A 23195-nucleotide genomic window follows, 5' to 3' on the forward strand; every position below is an offset into this window, starting at 1 on the left:
CGCAGATCCGAAGGGGCAGCACGCGCCCGGGAGCCGGGAGTGCTCCCGCCTCCTGCCCGGGGCCGCCGCGGGCTCGCTGAGGTGTTTTGTGCCTCCGGCCGGCAGGCTGGGCGCGCAGGGGCGCGGGCCCCCGCCCAGCGCGCAGCGGCACCATGGGCACGGTGCTGTCCCTGTCCCCCAGCTACCGGAAGGCCACGCTGTTTGAGGATGGCGCGGCCACGGTGGGCCACTACACGGCCGTACAGAACAGCAAGAACGCCAAGGACAAGAACCTGAAGCGGCACTCCATCATCTCCGTGCTGCCTTGGAAGAGGATCGTGGCCGTGTCGGCCAAGAAGAAGAACTCCAAGAAGGTGCAGCCGAACAGCAGCTACCAGAACAACATCACGCACCTCAACAATGAGAACCTGAAGAAGTCGCTGTCCTGCGCCAACCTGTCCACTTTTGCTCAGCCCCCACCGGCGCAGCCGCCCGCACCCCCTGCCGGCCAGCTCTCGGGCTCCCAGACCGGGGGGGTCTCCTCCTCCGTCAAGAAGGCCCCGCACCCTGCCCTCAGCTCCGCAGGGACGCCCAAACGTGTCATCGTCCAGGCGTCCACGAGCGAGCTGCTGCGCTGCCTGGGCGAGTTCCTGTGCCGCCGGTGCTACCGCCTGAAGCACCTGTCCCCCACGGACCCTGTGCTCTGGCTGCGCAGCGTGGACCGCTCGCTGCTCCTGCAGGGCTGGCAGGACCAGGGCTTCATCACACCCGCCAACGTGGTCTTCCTCTACATGCTCTGCAGGGACGTCATCTCGTCGGAGGTGGGCTCGGACCACGAGCTCCAGGCCATCCTGCTGACCTGCCTGTACCTCTCCTACTCCTACATGGGCAACGAGATCTCCTACCCGCTCAAGCCCTTCCTGGTGGAGAGCTGCAAGGAGGCCTTTTGGGACCGCTGCCTCTCTGTCATCAACCTCATGAGCTCCAAGATGCTGCAGATCAACGCCGACCCACACTACTTCACACAGGTGTTCTCCGACCTGAAGAACGAGAGTGGTCAGGAGGACAAGAAGCGGCTCCTCCTCGGGCTCGATCGGTGAGCCCCGTGGCCCGCATCATGGCTCAAGGATTCAGTTCATTTTTAAAAATTTATTATTAAGCAAATCAGATTCTGTGTACAATATGTGTCTAGCAAAGCCACCGAGGGCCTCTCCCTTCCCACCTTCCCTCCTCGGGGTTTTCTTCAGCCCTGCCAAGAACTCTGGGCACTTTTGAACTCCCGAACCTTGTGCAACACCCAGAAGATGTAACCAGAGCCACCCGGGCTGCTGACCTCTCAACTTTGGGGATTCGGGGGACTGAGCGTCTTCTTGCCGCCTGTGCCCTTGCTGGACTGGGGCGGGTGAGGCCGTCCACTGCTCCTGGCATGGGAGCCGGAGAGGGGCCTCTGGCGGGTTGGCCCAGGGAGCGACTGGCCTTCCCGGCTGGGGGTCCTTTCCTGGCTCTTGTTTTGGGTCATACCTTCTCCCAGAGGCCTGTGGAGCTGGCCACCCCGACCGAGCCACGAGGAGGGTTGGGAGGCAAGGTGCCCGCCACCCTGGGACAACTCTTCAGTCGAGGAGAAGCTGGCCTAGTACAAAGATTGGGGCCTGTCGTTTGACAATGCACCACCTGGGTTTGCTCTTTTTTCTTTTTTAGGGAGAAGGGCTTTCCTTTAGTGAAGACATGGACCTTGCCCCCTAGCCCCCTGCTCCCCCGCTCCCAGCTGTGTTGGCAGTGTTGGGTTAAGGAGCTGGTTTGACTCATTAAGTTCTTTGATTTTGGGTCCCAGCTAAAGGGGTAGGGTGCAGGTAGGGACAGCTCCTTTCCTGGGTGAACCTTTCATTTGACTAATGCAGCTTACTCACCCCGTGGCGAAGGCCAGGGCAGCTGCAGGTGCCCATTACCAACAACCTGCCTTCTGGGCGGGTGGGGTTGTCGTGCCCGAGACCAGCCAGTGCCCACCTGAGGGCTAAGGCCTCTTGCCGGTGCATGACATTCGTTCCACAGAGCCGGGGTGGGGGGTGATGTCAGGGATCAGGGCGATGTGGTAATGATGTACCCCCTGTCCCCACCCCTGTTCATTTCAAGCTGTTTCCAAACAGTTCAGTTTCTTCTGAAGACGAAGCCTTGCCCGGCAAGGCCCAGTGAGACCACTGGATCTTGGAGACAATTCCAAGACGGGAGTAGCGCTCCTGATTGCTTCGGAAGCCTGCTGATTGTGCACCTGATCATTTGCAGTTGCTGGTTTGGGTTTCCACCTTACCCTAGTGGCTGCGAAAACACACGATGTATACTTAATCAATTTCCTTTCTAATTCTCCCAGATTGGTGGCTTGGGACTTGGGAGAGGACCGCGAGAAGGGAGCGAGCCTCCCTCCGTGGCCCATCACTCCAGCTTTGGGGAACAAAGACCAATGTGAAGATGCTCTGGGGAATTCTGTCTTTCAGTCCCCATGCCCCCCCTCCCCTTCCCCAGGGAGTGCTGGAATAGGGGGCTGGGGGAAGGCAGAGGGTCCTTTGACATAGGGTTAGGTTCCAGGTGGCTGCTGGTTTCAGCACGAGCACTACTGAAATTCACACGAACAAGAGAAAGCTGTGAAACGGAGGTCCTGGTGTAAGAGGCCTGGAGCTGAGCCGCCGGCCCAGGTGTTCCTGGGGAAGAGGGGGAGGGCCTGCCCGGGCTGGGATTCGTTTGCCCCAGCTGCGCCTTGGGCCCACGCTGAGCCTGAGCCGTTCCGTTCCTGGGACTGCCAGATAATCTGATGTGGAGCTGGAAGGAACCTGCTGGAAGGTTGCTGGCACAGACTTTGCCGCCGCTGCTGCGCCTCTTCTTGGTTGGAGTTGTCACACAGCCCGTCTGTGCAGATCCTGCCGCCACGTGTAACCTGAGGTAGGAGGCCCGTGGGGGCAGCAGGCCCTGGCGGCCCGGAAGAGGGAGGTTCGGGTGCCGAGTCTCCAGAGGAGGGGCGCGCATCCGTAGTCGCTCTTTCTCAGCGGCGGCCGAACTTGGCCTGAGACTGCGCTTCAGTTGCATCCCCAGGATTCCGGTTATGTGTGTTTCCTTCTCTTTCTCCGTATTTATTTTTTTATTTCTCGGAGGAGGTGCAAATTTCAGGAGTGGTTGGGGGACGAAGGAAGCCAGTCTCTGGCTCCCCCCCAGTGTGAAGCCTGCCCCTTCCTCCTCCCCGCCCTTGTGCTGGTCAGTCCTGGGTGCAGGAGCTGATGGACTCGAGTGTGCAGGCAGTGAACCCATTTGACATGCTGCTATGAAGACTACTTTTAGAACAACAATTAAAAAAAACAACAACAAAAAACTAACCTACGGGGGAAAAAAAAACCCTTATTCTTTCATTGTTGCTTTGACAGTGATCTTGTGCATGCGAACCAGGAGCATTTTGTGTCTTAAGAAAAATAATCTTAGAACAGATGGCCGTGAACATTACACCCGTGCACGGAACCAGTCACAGGAATAATAGTTCAGGATTTGGTTTTTCTCTTTTTCTTGTAAACCTGAAGGGTTGATATATTCTTTCCATGCAGCTATTAGAATTTAGTTTTGTTCCAGCAGTTGTTAAACTTGCAATGAAAAGAAAATGTGCCATTTTTTTCCACTCGTAATTGTTCATTGCTGTATATTTGAAACTGCTAATTACACGTGCGGTGTATGTTGGTTCTTAGTGCAATTCGTTCTGTAGTTATTCTCTGACCAAACCGTGGGTATTGTTAATATTAATTTATATTTGTCTCATTTTGTATGTATGTGTAGTGTGTTTGTAAGTATGTGTGGTTTATAATCTGACAAGGTCATGAAGCTCAGTTTGGCTGTAATTTAATTCCCTTTCCCTTATTTTTATTTATTTTTGTACTGTGCTGATTAAATAAAATGCACTGACCATCCATTCCATAGGCCTCTTGTCATTCACGAGCAGGCTGGGGGGGCCCCTTTTCTAAATGATTCCTGTGCTCGGAACATAATTGGATTTGTATCGTGGGGGAGGGGAGGGGCTGGGCGAAGGGAGGGCAGGGCTCAGGGAGAGCTCTTGGCTTAACCGGTGCGTTCAAGTTAAGGTGATTAAGAGAGAAGCACAGGTTAAGTCAACTCAGGTTTAGCTAGGCCGCGGGGCAGGAGTTGCTCCTCAGAGGCTGCCTGGGCTTGGCTTGGCAGAGCTGGGTGACTGGGACCTGTGGCCGGCGGGGGTCGGGGGGGGGGAATCAGGCCCAGGCTTGGCCCGGTGAGGGCTGGTGCTGTGGCTCCCGCAGGGGCACCAGGCCTCAGCCTCCCTCGTGGAGCTTGGCTCTGAGGCTGCTGCCCCCACATATCCTGGGCCTGGCTCTGCTCAGCACCCGTGGCCCAGAGGCTTCCTCTCCACCCTGTGGAGTGGTGTCCACGTGGCTCAGCCCTGCCAGTTTAGCTCGGTGCAGGTTTGCAAGAGCGAGGAATCCAGCCTCTGGGGCTCCCAAATAAGCAGCCACCCCAGGCCACGATTGTGGCAAGGGGGTGCCCCCTCCCGGCAGTACCGCCAGTGGTCCGTGCCCGCTCCCACCCCCAGCCTAAGCTTCAGGGTCTAGGGCAGTGTGGACTCAAGGCTCCCTAGGGCCTGCACGCTGCGGGCCCAAGGCACCCCTGGACGCCGGGAAGGCGCTGCCACCCCAGGTTGCCCCTCGGGTGCGGTCAGCTTTGTGATCGGGTCCACTGGCTTAATTCAGGGCCTCTCCCTCGGTCTGAGTCACAGAAGCTGCACTGCATGTACTTTGCCACCAAGGACGGTGACCCAGCGGCCCTTGGGTGCCGGGGAGGCTCTGTCATCTGGGGAGGGGGGGGCTTGCTTACCTGCCGCTTGCCTCGCCCCTGCCCCCAGAGGTCCGGGATCCCTCGCGCTCCTCCTGCCACCCCCATTGTCCCCAGCCCGCCTGCCCCGGGGAGAGGCCGCTGCAGGCCTCGGAGCTTGTCCTTCACAGATACGTGCTCCGATTTCGGTCAACACGAACAGTGAACTTTGAGTCTAACGCACGGGCCTCAAAATGGTGGAACGAAGTGCTTCGATTGAACTCCGCCGCCTCCCCGCCGGGTGTCTAATATTTTCATTGAAAAGCCTCCTGTAAATTATCCTCCATTTTACCTTATTTGTGCCTAATTCTCCCTCCCATCCTCTGGGACAGCAGCTGACTTTTTACCAGCTGGAATGTCACAATTGTGGGTATAGTTTTCAATTACAGATAAGCAGGACACCTTTAAAAGTAAGATTTAATGCTTTATTGCTCTTGATGGTAAATCAAAATATGCTCTAGAAATAAAGTTAACTTAATGGAAAATAGGAATAAACGCAGCAAACCATAAAACTGCATTTAATTAGATCAAGAGAAACACTTCATTGCATACAATCACTGTGCCCTGCTCTCCCCCTGCCCCTGGAGGCACCGCTGAGCTCACACCCTAAAGGCTTGAGCCTTCTTCAGTTGCCACACACCGGGACTTCTTTTAGGACATCAGGAAAAAGTGCTCGTGGACTGGCCTCAGCCTGAGGAGCCCCAGGCAACCCCTAAAGGCGGCAGGAAGGGCCCCACCGCCCACCCCTCCTCCCCAGCCCCGGAAAGGCACTCATTTGGCATGTTCCGTTTTGGTGTGTCTCAAACATACACGTGCACGTCTCTAGTGTAAAGCAAGGAATTTGGAGAAAGGAGTGGAAAGGAGAGGAGGCGCCGTTCCAGTTAGGACGGTTCCACTGGTGTCAAGGTGACTGGCAAAACTCCGTTGCTAAACCAGGCTGATGGCACCTCTGCGCAGTGCAGGCAGCTGACCAGGCTTCGAGAATGAGAATGGGTTTCTAAGGACACGATGCCAAGAGAATTCTTTGTTGCGAACTGCACATGGTGCAAATGTTTTGCGGGCCCTGGGAAGTTGGGGGGTGGGGGGTGTGTGTGGGGGAGACCAGGCTGTTGGGACCAGCCGGCAGGTTGGCCTGGTGACCGGGCAGGCACTGGGCCAGGCACGGGAGACTGCACTCAGACCCTCGGTGTGATTTGTGGGGTCAGGGTGGCGGCTCAGGAGCATGGGGGTAGGGGGTGGAGGGGTGGGGGTGGGCAGGGTCTACGGCTGAAAGTGAAGAAAACGTCAGCGCATCCCTTTTACCTCCCGCCAGTCTCCTCCCGAGCTGTGGGCTCCCCCTCAGCCCCCTCCCCACGTGGAGTTTCCCAAGTCTCTCCTTTTAAGGCTCCTGGCCTGGAGGCCCGGGCTGCTCAGAGGCTTGGGGCCACGTCCTCAGCCGAGGCTCCGGAGCAGAGTGGTCTCAGGAAGGCACTGAGGCACGTGTGCTTTCTGCTGGGCCCACCCTGGGCCCCAGCTGTGGTGTGTGGAGGGGGGCAGCCTGGCCTGGCCTGCAGTGCCAGGACCCCCCACTCTGTTTCTGTCACTCTGCCCTTCCGGCCCTGGTCCTTCTTATTCTCTGAATGTATCTGAAACAGGGGTGTCGGATAACTTGCAGACACCCCCCCCCAGAGTGCTCCCTGGCCCCTGCAACTCCGTTTTCTCATCGATGTGCCCGACGTGAGTGTGGGCGCAGCAGACCCCACACCCGAGGCGCAGCCCTGCGTGTTGCACACATCACTGTGCAACAACCACGGGCCCAGGCCGTGCAGTTAAGGAAGATGGGCCTTGGAGCACCTGCTCTGCTCTTTCCTGCAGAGGTGGCCTGCAGGCCTCGGGCGGGGGGCAGGCTGGGCATGACTGTTCTGCCAGCCACTGGCTGTCGGGCCAGCCCGACAGGTGAACCTGCTCCCCTGATGGCTTTGGCTGACAGCTGGGGAGAGGGGCTCCACCGAGGAGCTCTGAGCCAGGTCCCCTTGGGGGAAAGGGGTGGCAGGCTGTGCTCACGGAGAGAGCAGGGCTACATCCCCAGCTCATGTCCGGCAATCTCCCCCAAGCCCCCCAGGGGAGCATGTTTTGGGTTGGGGAAACTGCATCCACCCCTTGCAGGGTCAGGTGCCAGTCACTGGGTCAGGGTCTGACCTGGCCAATGGGGGGTGTGTGTGTGTGTGGTGGCAGGGGCCTCCGCTGACATCAAGTCGCCTCTGCGGGGAGCTGCAGTCTGGGTGTGGGCCCAGGGGTCTGTGGCAGGGCACCGGGGTCTTTGGTTTGTTGAGTGAGGACTGGAAAGTGGGGGCAGAGGAGGATGGAGACCAAAGGCAGAAAGCCAGCAAGAAAACCTCAGGGGAGGAGCCTTGGAGGCGGCAGAAGAGGGTTTTGGCCCCAAGCATGGCGGACCCTTGCGAGCTGATTTCTAGCAGGGGGTAGCGGGGAGTGAGCAAGTCAGACGGGGTGGTGAGGCCTCCCCGGTGGGCGGTCAGTTCCCCGGCACGCTGAGGATGAAGCCCGAGCGGTTCTTGGTGAAGTCGGGCTCCGGCTGGTTGATCCTCGTCTCCACGGAGACCGTGCACTTCTTCCCGTGCAGGCTGCACTGCACGGGGTTGGTGACGTTGACTTGAAGGTAGCGCTTCTCACTGGAAGAACCAAAAAGAGAAAGACCAGCAGGCAGTTAGCAGGCGGCCAGAGTGGGGTAAATGGCCCTGGCACCCCCTGGGGCCCGCATCTGCCCACCTCCCCAAGACCTGGTGGGTGGCCCAGGGGCCACAGGCACAGGCGGCACCCCAGGAGAGGGAGAGGGCAGCAGAGGCCAGGGTTGGGCTGCAGCCTCAAGCCAGAGCCGGCAGAGAGCAGGGCTGGCGCTGCGGCCTGGGCCTGCACCCGCAGAATGCACTCGAACCAGAGTCACTGGGGCTCTGGCCTGAGGCAGGGACCCAGTCACTTGGGCGTTAGAGGTCAGCAGGGGGCTCGTCGGGAGGGGCACGGGCTTCTGATTCGGGGCGTCTGTGGCTGCAACAGGGAGCCCTGGGAGGCACGTCCAGGGAGGGGTGCGGACGGGAGATTCTTGCCTGCGTGGTCTCGCTGGCAAGAGAAAGCTCTTCCAGCAGTCCTGCCCGCCATCAGGCCCGGCCAGGAGAACTGGGGCTGACTCCTGCTTCCCCAGCGCCCTGGGTGGGCCCTCTCCCACTCGGGGTTTCTGAGGGCCCTCGCAGTAGCAGCCTCCCCGCCCCTCCCTCCCCCGCCCCCAGTGTGGGTGCACCTGCTGCGGGCCGCCACCCATCTGCCGAGCCGAGAAACATGTGCGAAGCGGCGGGCACCTCCCATGTGCTCTCGTGGGCTGGCACACCCCCACGCCGTGGCTCGCGCCCCTCGGATTTCTCGGAGCCAGAGGTGCAAGGAGCAGGGCCTGCGGCGTGGGCCCGGATCCCAGGCGCTGGGCAGGCTGGTGGTGCACCACGTGCCCAGGTGCCCAGGTGCGATCGAGATGCCCTCCCGGCACGCGCGCGGGGCCCTGTCACAGGAGGCGCGGCCCCTCGGACGCACCTGCCCGCACGCTGCCAGGCTTCCTCATGCCCCTCTGCCGCCTGCTTTCCCCCTGGTTCTGCCCCGGGGGCAGACGGTGCAGCAGGAAGAGAGCCGTGGTTCTCACTTGCAGGCATCAGGTATCTAATACTTATAATACTTAATGTCTTGTCAGCTGCAGCTAAAACCTTGGCTTAGACTGCTATTTTTAAGCAGACTTGGACATAAAAATAGAGTCCACCAGTGGCAGTGACTCAGGCACGGCTCTGCTCCTGGGGGAGCCAGGGCTGCTGGGCGGGGTCTAGGGGTGTGGCCCTGCGCTCCAGGTCCCCACCGTCGTGCTGGCCCAGGGCAGGCAGAGCCCCCCGCACTGCAGCCTTGCCTGTGGCTGGAGACGCTTCTAGGACCCGGAGCCTGCACCTTCCCCTGCTTAGTCAGCCAGCCTCCTGGGCCCTCTGAGGGGGAATCATATTCCCTGGGGACGTCCCCCTTCTGACTCTGGCAGAGGCCTCCCCTTTGCCCTTGTCTCATGGTGGGCATGTGTCCTTCCCTCAGTGCACTGCTGGGGACAGGCTCTTTCCACTTTCTTTGTCTGTGCCCCCCACCCCACAGTACTTTAGTGTGCATGCAATGGGTTCTAGAGTCACCTGGGGGCCTCAAAGTCCTCAGGAAATGGCTCTAAAAGGGCCACTTTCCAAACACAGAGGGAGGGGATGGGACTGACCAGCCACCCCCATGTTCTTGTGTTTGTACCGTTGGGTCATGCTACCTTCAATAGGTTCCTTCTGACTCCAGCCCCTCCCCAGCCCTGAGTTCAGTGTCCACAGAGAGTGGCCCCTGACCACTCTTCCTTCCTCTTTCGGGCTCTGGGCATCTCTGGTATCTGCTCTGCACTCTCGGTGCAGGGTTGAGGCTGGTGGGAGATGGAAGAGCAAGAGGTTATTGTAGAACGGAGAACAAGGTAACAACAGCCCAACTTCACCTTGTAAATGAGCCCCCAGAGTGGGGGCTGCAGGAGAGAAAAAGCCGCAGAGAACCCGAGCTCCAGTCTGCTTCTCCCCGCACTAGGCAGGACAGGAAGCATTTCTGCTGGCCTGTCTAGGCAGCCTCAGCACACGTACTGGTCTCCACTTCTAGAATGTGAGTCCCCGGAGGGCGGCGAGGGGCCTTACCGGGCTCCCACACTGCGGGGGGCATGTGGGCACGCTCCCCTGGTGCTGCTGGGCCGCACCTGCACTTCTAGCGAGGCTGCTCTTGGGGCTGGCGGCGCTAGCGTGGTATGCAGGCCTCGTGTCCCCTGCTCTGCGAACTGTTCCCTCCCAGCACCACAACTCTGCCAACTCCAAACACTCATAAATGCTGGGCGAAATTGGTTGAGACCCTTGTAGGGCTGAAGCATGCCCAGCCCATGAAGTTCATCCCAAAGGGAAAGTGGCCAGACAGCCTGTAAAATGGGACGGTTCTACAAGGGAGGGCTGCCCCTTAGCAAAGGAATATTCCGTACTGTCAAACTAAGTGACAGTCCGTGCCTGCACTCCTTGCTTCTTCCCTTGGCATCTCCCTGAGCGGCCCTGTGCTGATTCCCAGCCTGTCTTCATGGCGTGCTGTGGGGTTTGGGCAGAAGTGGAAGGTGACGGGCTACATGTGATGATTTTAGAATAGAACAATGCGGGCTGGAAGGAGAACAGCCTTCTGGGCTTAAGAGCTGGGCTAAAGCAACATCTGTGGGCGCTGTCCCCACACAGCCATCGACAGGTGACAAAGATGTCGTGGATTGAGTCTGGTGGCTCCCCAGTAAGTCACACATCGAGTTATTACCACACAGCCCAGCAATTCCTTCCACTCCTGGAGATACATCCAGAAGAACTGAAAGCAGATGTTCACACAACAGCATGTACTGGAATGTTTACGGCAGCATTATTTACAATAAACAAAAGGCAAAAATAATCCAAATATCAACCGATGAAGGAACCAACTGGTATATCCATTCAATGAAATATTATTCAGCCATAAAGAGGAAGTACTGACCCAGGCTACAACATGGATGAACCCTGAGAACATGCTGAGAGAAGCCAGGCCCAAAAAGCTATGTATTGTATAATTCCGCTCCCTTGAGGTGTGCAGACTACCCAAATCCACAGGACAGAAACAGAGGAGTGGGGTGTGGAGGGACTGCTTAAAGGGTATGGGGTTTCCTTCTGGGGTGATGAGAACATTCTGGAACTAGACGGTGGTGATGGCTGCCCAGCACTGCTGATGGTAAATTTATGTTCTGTGTATTTTACCACAATAACAACCAAAAAGAGTGGATTGATCTGAAAGAATAATAGGGGCCCTGGGTGGCTCAGTCGGTTGAGCATCTGATTCTTGGTCTCGGCTCAGGTCATGATCTCAGGGTGGTGGGATCGAGCCCTGTGTGGGCTCCGTGTTCGGCGCAGTCTGCTGGCGATCCTCCCCTCTGCCCCTCCCTGGCTCGTGCGCGCGCTCTAAAATCAACTCAAATCTTGGGGCACGTGGGTGGCTCAGTCATTGAGCGCCTGCCTTCGGCTCAGGTCATGGTCCCAGGGTCCTAGGATCGAGCCCCACATCGGGCTCCCTGCTCCACGGGAAGCCTGCTTCTCCCTCTCCCACTCCCCCTGCTTGTGTTCCCTCTCTTGCTGTGTCTCTGTCAAATAAATAAATAAAATCTTAAAAAAAAATCAAATCTTAAAGGGACAAATAAGAACTTGCCCTCAAACCATGTTTTCTTTTCTCATCTCAAGCTCAACCAAAATGGTTTTAAGACCAGCCAGGGGTTTCTGGTGCCTGCTTTGGAGACAGAGCGGTAGCTGGGTCCCAGGCGCAGCCAGGAAGGGGCCCTCCGGGAGGATCAGCTGACCTCTCTGGCTGGAGCTTCACCACACTGGAAATCTTTACAGAGCTAGAATGCCTTCCTCATCTTTTAAAGAAAAGAAGGTGGATTTTATAGATGGAGGCAGGGTGTCTCCCTCTGACGGCATGCCAAGCCCAACGACAGCTGCCGCTGGAGTGGGGCGGCCAGGGGAGGGCTGCTTTCCTCCCCATCCTCTGTTACAGGATTTAAAGGCTCAGCAAACTCTGGCATTCGGGGACTTTCATCTTGTTCATCTGTTCCAAGCCATCATTGCAGGCAAATGGCCTTTATCGAATTACGCTCCTTCATTTTGCATTTAGGTGCCTGTCCTCATTAGAGAAATCTATGGGTAAAGGCAAGACCCCATCCACGGGCATCCTCACGTGAGCCGTGTGTTTTTTGCAGGTCCCGCACGGAAGGGGGCAACCAGTCTCCCTGGGAGCTGAATCGGCCCAGAAAATGTCACCTCCTGTCCGGCCCTGTGCAGCTGGGATGAGGAGGCGCCCAGCCATGGCCCGCTCCGTGGAAATGCGCAGGCCACTTCTCCGTGGTGTCGCGGGGGTTCCCTGCCGGTGCGGTGCATGACCGTGCCCTAAGGGGACGGGGCGGGGGGTGAAGGGCAGCGCCTGGGTGGGCGCGGCCTCTGGGGGCCAGCGAGGTGTTCCCGAGGAGGTGGGGCCAGCGCTGCGCTCAGGTCTGCACGCCGGATGTGGTGGGAGGAAGCTCGCCTTGCCCCAAGCGCAGGCAGGGCATAAACAGATGCGTCTCCAAGTGATGAGAGGTGGGGTCAGCATTTCGTGACAGACCCCGGGCCCCAGAGTCAGGCCCTTCTCCATCTGGGTGCCCCCGGACCCCCAACGCCAAGGCTCGGGCACTGGCGGACAGACAGCTAGGGCCCGTGTGTGCAGCTGTGTGTGCGTTTTGCCTCAGGAAGCAAGCCCCTCTGCTTGTGTCAAACCACAGACGGCCAGCCTTTCAAAACCCGGCTTCCGGAAATGCTACTTCTGTTTTTGTTGGGGCAGAACAGATACTCTGGGGCTGCTGGGAAAGGGAGGGTCCAGCAGACGCCAAACCTGGGGACATGCTGGCTTGGGCAGGAGTCATGCCCGGGTCTGAGATCTGGGAGGAGGCTGAGCCCCGGCAGCCTGCGGGATCTAGAAAAAGGCCACACGAGTCTGCCTTCCAGCCTGGCAAAGTGGCAAAGGAATTGCTGTGTGGGAAAACACACGGTTTCCCAGTAAAGACCTAAAACCACAAGCTTTCTTCTCCTAACCTCTTGAACAGCAAACCCACTGCAGATCACCAAAGGCAAAGAGCAAACCTTAAGAACACCCAGAGGGAAAAGACGCATCACATGCAAAGGAAGAGTAGGCCTTCTCATCAAATGTGAGAAAATAATGAAAACAGACTCTTCCAAGTATTGAAGGAAAGTAATCATCAAGCTAGAATTCTATACCCAGCCAATCATCTGAGCATGCGGGCAGAACAAAGACTGACTCAGACACCAAGGTAAATCTAAATAAGCATTCACTGGAAATAATAATCATAATAAATGGAAATGACTAACTTTGGGGGTCCAATTGAGCACCGAGCTAAATAAAGTCCAGGAAAACAACATGACAGATGGGGTGCTGGTCCTCAGGGAGGGATTTGGGTCTTTGCCTCTGGGAGGAGGGTGGGGACACTGATGAACTTTAGATGTCCTAAGAGCTGCACAGGCGTGAAGAAAATGAATGGTAAACAAGAATGCTCGACTGACACATACAAGTCTGGAAGAAGTAGAGAGAAGTGGAAAGATGCTCTGCTTCATGTAATGCAAGCTAGACAAAAGGAACAAAAGCAGCCAAGAAGAAACATGGGAATGAGAAAACACTAACATGGGTGTGTAAACCCAGGCATGTGAACCCCTGTTAAAAGGGACTTCTTGGATTTAATTTAGAAATGCAGCTATATGCCATTTGCAAGAGACCCTCTAAATCACCACAACAAAGAAAAGTTAAAACAAGCTACGCAAGGCAAACAGGAATCACAGGAAGGCTGGCAAAATGCACCGCTGGGGAAAGAACTCACTATTTTGTTTCCTTTATCGGGGAGGAGTTCAGCAGGAAGGTACTCATGACATGTCTACCATCACAGAAAAAGATCTTAATACGCTTTCCTAAAACATATGATGTAGATCAGCAGACGATATTAAAAGAACATAGATTTGAACCCAACTAATGAGCTTGCGTATGTGTGTATTCACAGTGCTCAGCACATCAGAGAAGTGATACTGTGCACATGAAGCAGGTACTGGACCGGAAAAGGAGGGTCAGTAGATACCTGAGAATGACCATCACACAGAAACCAGCTACTGACTCTAATACAGTAAAAGTAAAAATTTTAAAAAAAGGTGAATACAGGGGCGTCTGGGTGCCTCAGTTGGTTAGGCGTCTGCCTTCAGCTCAGGTCATGATCCTGGGGTTCTGTGATCAAGCCCCACATTGGGCTCCCTGCTCAGCGGGGAGTCTGCTTCTCCCTCTGCCCCTCCCCCTGCTCGTGCTCTTGCTCGCTGTCTCTCTCAAATGAATAAATTAAAATCTTAAAAAAAAAAAGTGAATACAGGCATACCTTGGAGACACTGCAGGTTCGGGTCTAGACCCCACAATAAAGCAACTCAAATGACTTATTTTGTTAGTGCATATAACAGTAAAGTTGATGCTATACTGTAGTCTATTAAAGTGCGTAATAAATAGTACTATGTGCATACCTTAATTAAAGAACGCTTTATTGCTAACAAATGCTAACCATCACCCGAGCTTTCAGCGAGTCGTACTCTTTTTGCTGGTGGAGGGATATCTCCTCATTGTTGGCAGCTGCGGATTGATCAAGATGCTGGTTGCCAAAGGCTGGGGCAGCTGGGGCAATTTCTTAAAATAAGACCTCAGTGAAGTTTGACTCTTCCATTCAGGAATGATTTCTCTGTAGCAGGTGATGCTGTTTGATAGCATTTTACCTACAACAGAACTTCTCTCAAGAGTGAGAGTCAGTCCTCTGGAACCCTGCTCCTGCTTTATCAAACAGGTGTATGTCATATTCTAAATCCTGTGTGGTCATTTCGACAGTCTTCACAGCCTCTTCACCAGAAGCAGTTTCTATCTCAAGAAACCACTTCACTCATCTGTGAGAAGCAACTCCTCATCCGCTTGGGGTTCATCATGAGACTGCAGCAACTCAGTCCCACCCCCAGGCTCCACTTCTAATTCTACTTTCTTGTTGTTTCCACCACATCTCCACTGCAGTCTTGAACCTCAAGGTCCTCTGTGAGGGTGGGAATCAACCTGTCCCAAATTCCTGTTAACATTGATATTTTGACCTCTTCCCATGCATCACAAATGTTTTTTAAAAAAGATCTTATTTATTTATTTACGTATTTTACTTATTTGACAGAGAGAGTGCAGGAGCAGGGGGAGCTGCAGGCAGAGGGAGAAGCAGGCTCCCTTCTGAGCAAGGAGGCTCGACCCCAGGACCCTGGGATCATGACCTGAGCTGAAGGCAGATGCTTAACCGACTGAGCCACCCAGGTACCCCAATCACAAATGTTCTTAATGGCATCAAAAATGGTAAATCCTTTCTAGAAGGTTTTGAGTTTTTTACTCTGCCCCGGTCCATCAGAGGAATCACCATCTGTGGCAGCTAGAGCCTTATGAAATGTATTTCTGCGATATGACTTGAAAGCTGATATTACTCCTTGATCCATCTCCATCACAGCTCTTGGGGTGACCGGGTGTGTTGTCAGCAAGCAGTCGTATTTTGAAAGGTATCTTTTTCTGAGCAGTAGATCTCAACAGTGGGCTGAAACTACTCAGTAAACGATGCTGAAGACAGATACTGTCATGGAGGCTTTGTTGTTCCATTTGTAGAGCACAGGCAGAGTACATTTAGCATAATTTTTAAGGGCCCTAGGATTTTCAGAATGGTCAATGAGCTTCAACTTCAAGTCACCCATTGCATGAGCCCCTAACAGGAGGGTCAGCCTGTCCTTTGAAGCTTTGAAGCCAGGCATTGACTTCTCCTCTCTAGCTATGAAAGTCCTAGATGGCATCTTCTTCCAATAGATGGCTGTTTTGTCTACATTGAAAATCTGCTGTTCGGTGTGGCCACCTTCACGAATGATCTGAGCTGGATCTCCTGGAGAACTTGCTGCACCCCTGCCTCAGCAGTTGCTGCTTCACCTTGTACTTTTCTGTTCTGGAAAATGCTTCTTTTCTTAAACCTCATGAACTAACCTCTGCCAGCTTCAAACTTTTCTTCTGCAGCTTCCTCACCTCTCTCAACCTTCATAGAACTGAAGAGAGTTCGGGCCTTGCTCTAGATTAGGCTTTGGCTTAAAGGACTGCTGTGGCTGGCTTGATCTTCTGTTCAGACCCCAAAACTTTCTCCATGTCAGCAGTCAGGCTGTTTCACTTTCTTACCATCCATGTGTTCACTGGAATAGTACTTCTGATTTCCTTCAAGTACTTTTCCTTTGCATTTACAATTTGGCTAGCTGTTTGGCACAAAAAGCCTAGCTTTCAGCCTACCTTGGCTTTCAACATGCCTTCCTTACTAAAGTTGGTCATTGCTAGCTTTTGATTTATTTTTTTTTTAAGATTTATTTATTTTAGAGTGAAAGAGCATGAGTGGGGGGAGGGGCAGAAGGAAAGTATCTCAAACAGACTCCCTACTGAGCACAGAACCAATGCGGGGCTCAATCTCAGGGCCCTGAGATCTGACCTGAGCTGAAATAAAGAGTCGGTTGCTTAACTGACTGAACCACCCAGGTGCCCTTAGCTTTTGATTTACAGCAAGAGGTGTGCGACTCTTCCTTTCACTTGAGCACTTAGAAGCCATTGTAGGGTCATTAATTGCCCTAATTTCAAGACTGTTGTGTCTCAGGGAATAGGGAGGCTGGAGGGGAGGAAGAGAGACATGAAGTGGGGGTGGGGGACAGATGGTGGGGCAGTCAGAACATACACATTTACTTACTCACCATCTTGTATGGGTGCAGTTCTTGGCTCCCCAAAACAATTATAGTAGTAACGTCAAACATCACTGATCACAGATCCCCATAACAAATATAATAATAATGACAAAGTTTGAAATATTGGGAGAATACCAAAGTGTGAGAGACACAAGCGAGCAAATGCTTTTTTAGGAAAAAATGGCACAAATAGACTTGCTCATGCAGGGTGGCAACAAACCTTCAATTTGTAGAAAACACACTGTCCATATAGCTCAGTGGAGTGAAGCCCAATAAAATGAGGTATGTGTGTACAGGTGCTTCCCCGAATTCTGATTATGCTTCTCCATCTCTGATCCGTGAAGCAAAATAAAGGGAAGCACAATGAAACAAGGTATGCCTGTATGATAATAACCTAACAATAGCAAGAAAGCACATAGTACCTCCTTAGTGTTTTATAAATATCAATTCATGAGATCCTCATGACTGCATGAGGAAGTTCCATTTTCAGAAGAGGAAATAAGGCGCAAAGAGGCCAAGTACCTGCCAAGGGCACACAGCACCACCAGAATTTGAACCCAGGCAACCAGGCTTGAGTCCAAACCTTCGCCCCTGTGCATCCTGCCACTAAAACAGTCTAGAACATACCTGTGAGCTGATCTCCCTATTTACTACGTGCTTCTGAGCACAGCAACGCTGAGTATTTTTCATCCCCCTATGGAGAGCTCCTAGTGCAGTGTCTCATACAAAATAGGAATTCCACAAATGTCTAGAGAAGGAATAATGTTTTTTAAAAAGACATGACTAAGAAAGTGGCTGGGACTCACTGGGGAGACCCAGGGCCAGCTTGGAGCATCTTCAAAGCAGAGTTGCTGAGCAGTATGTCCCCGGTACCTCGTTCTGAGCAAGGGTCTGTTTATGTACAGAGACGTATTAACAGACACTAGGGATGCTCACTCTTCAGAGCCGAAGAATCCCTTTGCACAGCGACTCGCTACCTTGCTTGGTAAATCCAAACTTTCCCATATGAGGTGCTCCTGCCCCACAGTAATGAAGTTCTCTGGGAAATAAAAACACCTGGACTGATGGGAGTCTGAAAACATACATAAGCGCCAGCTAAGGCTGGTACCGCTTAGTAGCGTGCCTTGTGTAGATGTAAGATGTAAATGTAGATTGGGGCAGGGGAGGCTGACAATCATCATGCATTTATCAAGAACTTGCTGTGTACGAGGCACTGGATGAAGCATTTTACTATTCGCATCACCTCCTTTAATCCTTACCCAAACCTTAGGAGGTGCTGATGATGCCCGTGCTGCAGACAAGGATAGAGAAGCTCGGATGGGTCATGTGGCTCCTCAAAGCTGCGAAGTGGTGCGGCTAGACCCAGGCCCAGGTGGTCTGTCTCGGGTGTGATGCCCCCATCTGCCCAGTCCCCACACCGAGACGCTCTTCTAGTGCTCGTGCAGCAGGGATGGGATTCTTCAATCCTCGGTGCTCACGAGTCAGATACAAAAGCATTCGGAATCTGCTGTGACAGGGCTACGGTTGGGACTGTCTTGCCCCGGACCATGCCCCCCACTGTACGCGCACGTGCACCACTTGTCTGTTTCCCTTTCTGGGCATTTACGTCTTTCACTCCTGGGCCAGATGGTTGATGTGGCCAGGCGTGGTTGGTTCCAGGCAGTCAAAGAACGGGGCGCTGTCCTGGGGCTTGGAGAGTCTGTGCGCTGTTTTGACTACTCCCTGGTGCATACTGGTGTCCTGACTTTCCATTTGGAGTCCCCGAGGAGGACTGTGGCTCCCTGGACACTCCTGGCTTCTGTCTCTGTCAACCGGAAGGTTCCTGTTCTCTGTGCATTGGCAGCCGTCCCCTGGCAAGGTGCAGCAGGGAATGGCCTCCCACGGCCTCTGCATGCTGGAGGCAGCTCGGTGGCGCTCACCCGGAGAGGCCGGGGGTTGCCGCCTGCTGCTCGCATTGGTCTCCCCCTCCCACCACTGGAGACCGAGGTGGTGAGAATGCTTCATTTTGCTTTATATATTTGGAATCTGGACTCTTTATTTAAAGGCTGCATTCCTCTGTCCCTCCAAAAATGCCCAAATTAATGCTTTATGCGAGGGATAATGAGACCTTGCAAAACCAAACGATAAGAACAAAACTATACCCACGGCTCCCTCAAATATGAAGAAAGAACCAAAAACAGAAGCAACAAGACAAAACACCACCAAACCAAACAAAAAGCCTACCACAGAACAAATGGGACAGCGGCTGGGAACGGAGCTGCCTCCCAGGCCGGGTCAGGGGGACACCTAGGCCGTGTTGCACCATCTCTAACAAGAGGCCAGAGCCTTTGGGAGACATCTGTCTGCAAGCTCCCCTTCCCTGCCTTTCTCTTCCATCTCTCCCTTCCTCTTTCCCACTTCCCCTTCAGCTTCTCATCTCCGTGCTTGTGCTCTAAGGGGCTTTATTTTACCAAAAAAATATTTGTTTGAGAGGTCTTTTTTTTTTTAAACCTCTTTGCTGTTTCCTGCTTACATTTCTACTTCTCCTATCTTGACGCTTCTGTTAACAGCACCTCCAAAGTTAGCACCATCTGTGAATGCTGGTGTTTATTTTCTACTCACATCATTAAGGTGCTAAGTAAGACCGGACTGAACATGCCCCAGGACTCACAACTTCCTCTGAACAGATGGGTTCTAGTGGTTTGTCAGGGACACCATTCTGTATCTGCCTCTTCAAACCCCGGGGTCAAGGAGCATCCGGGCTTCGATCTGTGGTGGCCGCGGGTCACTCGACAAAGGAGCCAACAGGATGGCAGTCCCCCATCTGTGAATGGAGCACTGAAGGGGGTTCACAGCTACCACAAAAACACACTGGGGATGCGTATACGCTAAAGAGACTCATGAAAAGAATGTATATAGAAGATTAATTATTTTCACTGGGCTTGGGCTTAGAAGATGGCATTTTCTTTTTTAAGGATGGCATTTTTAAAAAAGATTTTATTTCAAAAAGAAAGAGAGAGTGTGAGCATGAACAAGGGAAGCAGCCGAGGGAGAGGGAGAAGCAGGCTCCCTGCTGGGCAAGGAGCCCGATGCGGGGCTCAATCCCAGGACCCTGGGATCATGACCTGAGCCAAAGACGGATGCTGAACTAACTGAGCCACCCAGGCGCCCCAAGAATGGCATTTTTGAACAGTGTTGGGAGCCAAGAAAAAGAAGTCTATTCACAAGCTCAGGAATTCCTCAGCATTGTCTTGAAACACGTTCTACATCAAACATCTGTGTCTAAGGAGAGAGAGAAGCAGAGTCCAACGTGGGGCTTGATCTCATGACTCTGAGATCATGACCTGAGTCGAAATCAAGAGTCGGACACTTAACCGACTGAGCCACCCAGTAGCCCCCTTAAGGATTCTTAAGTTGGGAAGATAGATGATACTTTGTTTTCTTCAGTGTGGGTACCACTATCTGAAACTGACTTGTCTGATCCTTGGTTTGCTTACTGACTTCCCATGGCTCCCACCCCCTTCCCAAAGGTAAGCTCCATGGGAAATGGATCTTTCTATATCCCCTGTGCCTAAAAGAGTGTCTGGCTTACAGCAGGCACTTCATCAAGAGTGGAATGGACATGAAACTGACAGAGAGGAAGCAGGTGATGTGGGCATTTTCAGGGTGGAAGACCACTTGGGAAACTGCCAATCGAGGGAGCAAGGACTGTGGTTGTTAAGAGGGCAAAGATAGGCAAGTCCGAGAGACGCATCAGACTAAGAATCTGGTGACTGACGAATGTAGATGGTAAAAGGGAGTCTACCACGTTCCCAGCTCCTCAGCTTGGGTGATGGGAGAGACTGAGACAATGAGTTTGGTTGTGGACACTGTTGAGCTTGACTTCCTCTGGAAAATTATCCAAAGGGCTTCACTACACATGATGTAGACTCGGGGTACACACCTCATTACTCTCCCTTTCTTAAGGGAACACATTCAGTAAGGTAGGTCGTATATCCCAGTTGTTTCACAAAACCTACTCTGTATGTGGATTCTATTATAAAATCGTTATTTACGATATCATTGTGGGGCTGTGCTCTCTTAGGCAAATAAGCCTAGAATTTGAGAATGCAGCGTTACCATGGCAAGCACAGTGGCCCACCTGAGCAACCATGCCTTTCCCAACCTGGCCACCACTCTCCCCCATTCAGGGTCCCTTAGCATTTCAAACCCTTTATTACATGTTATTTATTTATTTATTTTTAACACTTTCCCTGACATTCTTTCCAGCAATCTTTATCTGAAAATGTCCAAACTTTTAGAACAGTATTCCTAGGAGCGCCAGTACAAATGACAAAGAAAAACCAAAAGAAAAATTAAAGGAAGTCTTGGCTTTGCAAATAGAAGGCCATGTTCTCTCAAACTGTGGTGACCTATAGGAATTTGGAAACTGGTCAGTGTCCCATGACAATCAGCAAATTCTGTTTTACTGAACGGTTAGCTCAAGTCCCCGTGGAGGGGCTGTAAGCACATCACACTGCTTGCCGAGCCTGGAAAAAGTGATTTCTCCTGGACACTAACCAACTCTTCCACACCTGGGAGCCGGACATTCCAGCTGGCAGCAGCAGCAGCAGGGGAGACACGGGGCCTGGGGACTTGCAGGTTTCTTCGTATTTCTGGGAATGTTGCTTAATCAAGAGAGGAGACAATGGGGCACGGTGGAGGGAATGTACAGTTTGGAATCAGCTGGTCTCGGGCTCAAGCCCAGCTGTCTGGCCCTGGCTGATGACTTGATCCTTTGAAGCTCAGTTTCCTAAACAGGGATAATTAACAGGGGGCAATGCCCTCTCTTCCAAAGGGCTCCAGGGAGAGCTGGAGAAAATGTAGGCCAAGTGGCTACAGTGCAGCGCCCGGTGTGAACTATGCGCTCCGTGAACACTTGTTAACGGAGTGAAGTGCTTCAGTGAAGGAGGGTCTTACGCTTAGAAGGTTGGTCAAACAACTGAGACGAGGCTGAAAGAGCCCTTGCGTCTCAAGGCCTCTTTGCTTGACCACGGCCAGGCCAACCCCTTCAGAAACAACTCTGCCACCTTCTAGCACCATGCTGACGCGAGGCGTGTTGATTCCAGAAGGCCCCTTCAACCTGTTCTTGGGTATTTAAAAAATCCCATTTGAGCTGACAAAGGATGATGACACAGTTCTTTTTATACATTTTCCACCTCACTCTTACTAAATTTTGCTGCCCATCCAGGCAACTGTAACCCACGGCAGAGAATATTTGATTAGGTAGCAAGTAACTGGGGATTTTTGTTCTGAGGGGAATTCAGAGTTTAAAACAGAAGCAACCATCTCATAAACCAACTCCAGAACACTGACATGAAAAGAAACAAACTGCCTACTTTCTACCACCTGTTTGAGAACAGAAGGATTTGCACTCAGTGATGTTAGCTAAAAAATGTCCTCCCTGTCTCGCTGTGGGTACAGAAGCCTTGACCACATGAATGCTTTTGATGGAAAATCTGCCCCCTGCTCCGATACACCCTTTCATGCTGCTAATAACAGAGACGAAGCAGGCCTTTCTATCAATATGTCCTGCACACTTCTTAGCAGCTCTGGTTTTTCTATTCTGCATTTGCTATTTTAAGCGAGTACATAATGCATCAATTTTCAGACTCTTACTCAATGCCACTGCTATAGAACTGAGAACTCAGTAATCTTGTCAGGCAGCGCAGAACAATATTCCAACAGATGAAACATTCCACGCAGCCTTATTTCCCTTTTCCTGGGATGGGGCATCTATTTCTGGCCCTCTAATGAGAGAGGAACCGGTGGCGGTGGTCCAGTCCTTCTTGCTCAGGAATCCCACATCACAGAAACCACTCACCATGCCGCTGCTGGTAGGCACATCAAAGGCCCCATGGGGTCTCCAGTCTATCTGAATGCTCTCTTACTTTTTAAGTTCCCAGAAATGGGTCGTTTGGATCCCGGCTGGAGCGCGCTGGCTGGAAACGAGACCACATCTGCGCTTGTCTTGCCTGCCACAAGGAGTTCCACTTCTCTCCAGGATCACTAACTAAAGAGCCCCCAGAGCAACCTTTATTTCCCTGAGCCCCCGGTCTCCTAAGAGAGTTCAATGGGAAGTATCCCCAGGTGGCTGCTAGCCAAATTTGCCTTGACCTTTAGTGCACGCACACTTCTAGGAGAAAGTCAATTGCAGCTAGTGTCTTGGGGGGGCAGTTTAGGCAGATTTCCCCGCTGTGTGTGTACAGCTTTAGTGGTTTCTAACACAGGCCTTATTTACTGCCTGTAGGGTGACCTGGGAGAGGGCAGAACAATCTGCCACTACACCTGTTGGCTCATAAATGGGTTAGTCACACTTTCCAAAGATTTACGGTGGCTGGTGTAGAAGGGCCGCCGCATTTCCATCAACCCCTCCGGTCTTTATCTCCTAACAATTAAAAAGATGGCACCGCAGATTAGATTGAGTGAGTGCATAACTGATTCTGCTGAAAAAATGAGTAATTCCATAAAAACTCTATACCACTGCTTTCTGTCTAAAGAACTATTTCATAGCATCAAATGATTCTAGCCATCCCAATGGGGACCTTGAATTACTGGCTCAACTTCATTAGCATGAAAACAATGAAACCAAATACACTCTTCCTCTGGGGCTGGAAGTCAGACACCCTGAGTAATATTTAGGTCACTGCTGCCCGGGCAAGTCTGAAAAATGGTTCGTGCCCTGATTAGATGGTTACATATTTGTTTTAAACAACTGTCACCGAAGGGGACCCTCAGGTTTTTAAGGCGACCTGCAGGCTTTTTAAGGCAAAGCGAGGGAGAGGTTCTCTGGGCAGCGCTGAACCAATCTGAGGTGGGCTAAAGCAAATCTCTTTGTCCAGGCTAAAGTGCATTAGCATCAGCATTATGGCTGAAATAAAATCTCTGGGTTTGGTGAGC

The 23195-nt window shown here is 52.9% G+C and overlaps 2 protein-coding genes across 2 annotated transcripts in view; one reads left to right on the forward strand and one right to left on the reverse strand.

Moving 5' to 3' along the window:
- The first annotated feature begins 152 nt into the window (after nucleotides 1-152).
- On the forward strand, nucleotides 153-3920 carry CDK5R1 (cyclin dependent kinase 5 regulatory subunit 1). Its single transcript, XM_035027807.1, has one exon. It carries the CDS (start codon nucleotides 153-155, stop codon nucleotides 1077-1079), a length of 927 nt encoding a protein of 308 aa, XP_034883698.1. The 3' UTR covers nucleotides 1080-3920.
- Nucleotides 3921-5259: 1339 nt separating this feature from the next.
- Nucleotides 5260-23195, reverse strand: part of MYO1D (myosin ID) — a 358238-nt gene continuing 340302 nt past the window's right edge. The window contains exon 22 of the mRNA XM_035027808.1: nucleotides 5260-7517. Coding sequence (XP_034883699.1) covers nucleotides 7361-7517 — 157 coding nt within the window. The 3' untranslated portion in view covers nucleotides 5260-7360. The remainder of the gene's footprint in view (nucleotides 7518-23195) is intronic.

This window comes from Mirounga leonina, unplaced genomic scaffold (assembly GCF_011800145.1).
Source record: "Mirounga leonina isolate KUSES-001 unplaced genomic scaffold, KU_Mleo_1.0 Mir_200, whole genome shotgun sequence".
Lineage (NCBI taxonomy): Eukaryota > Metazoa > Chordata > Mammalia > Carnivora > Phocidae > Mirounga > Mirounga leonina.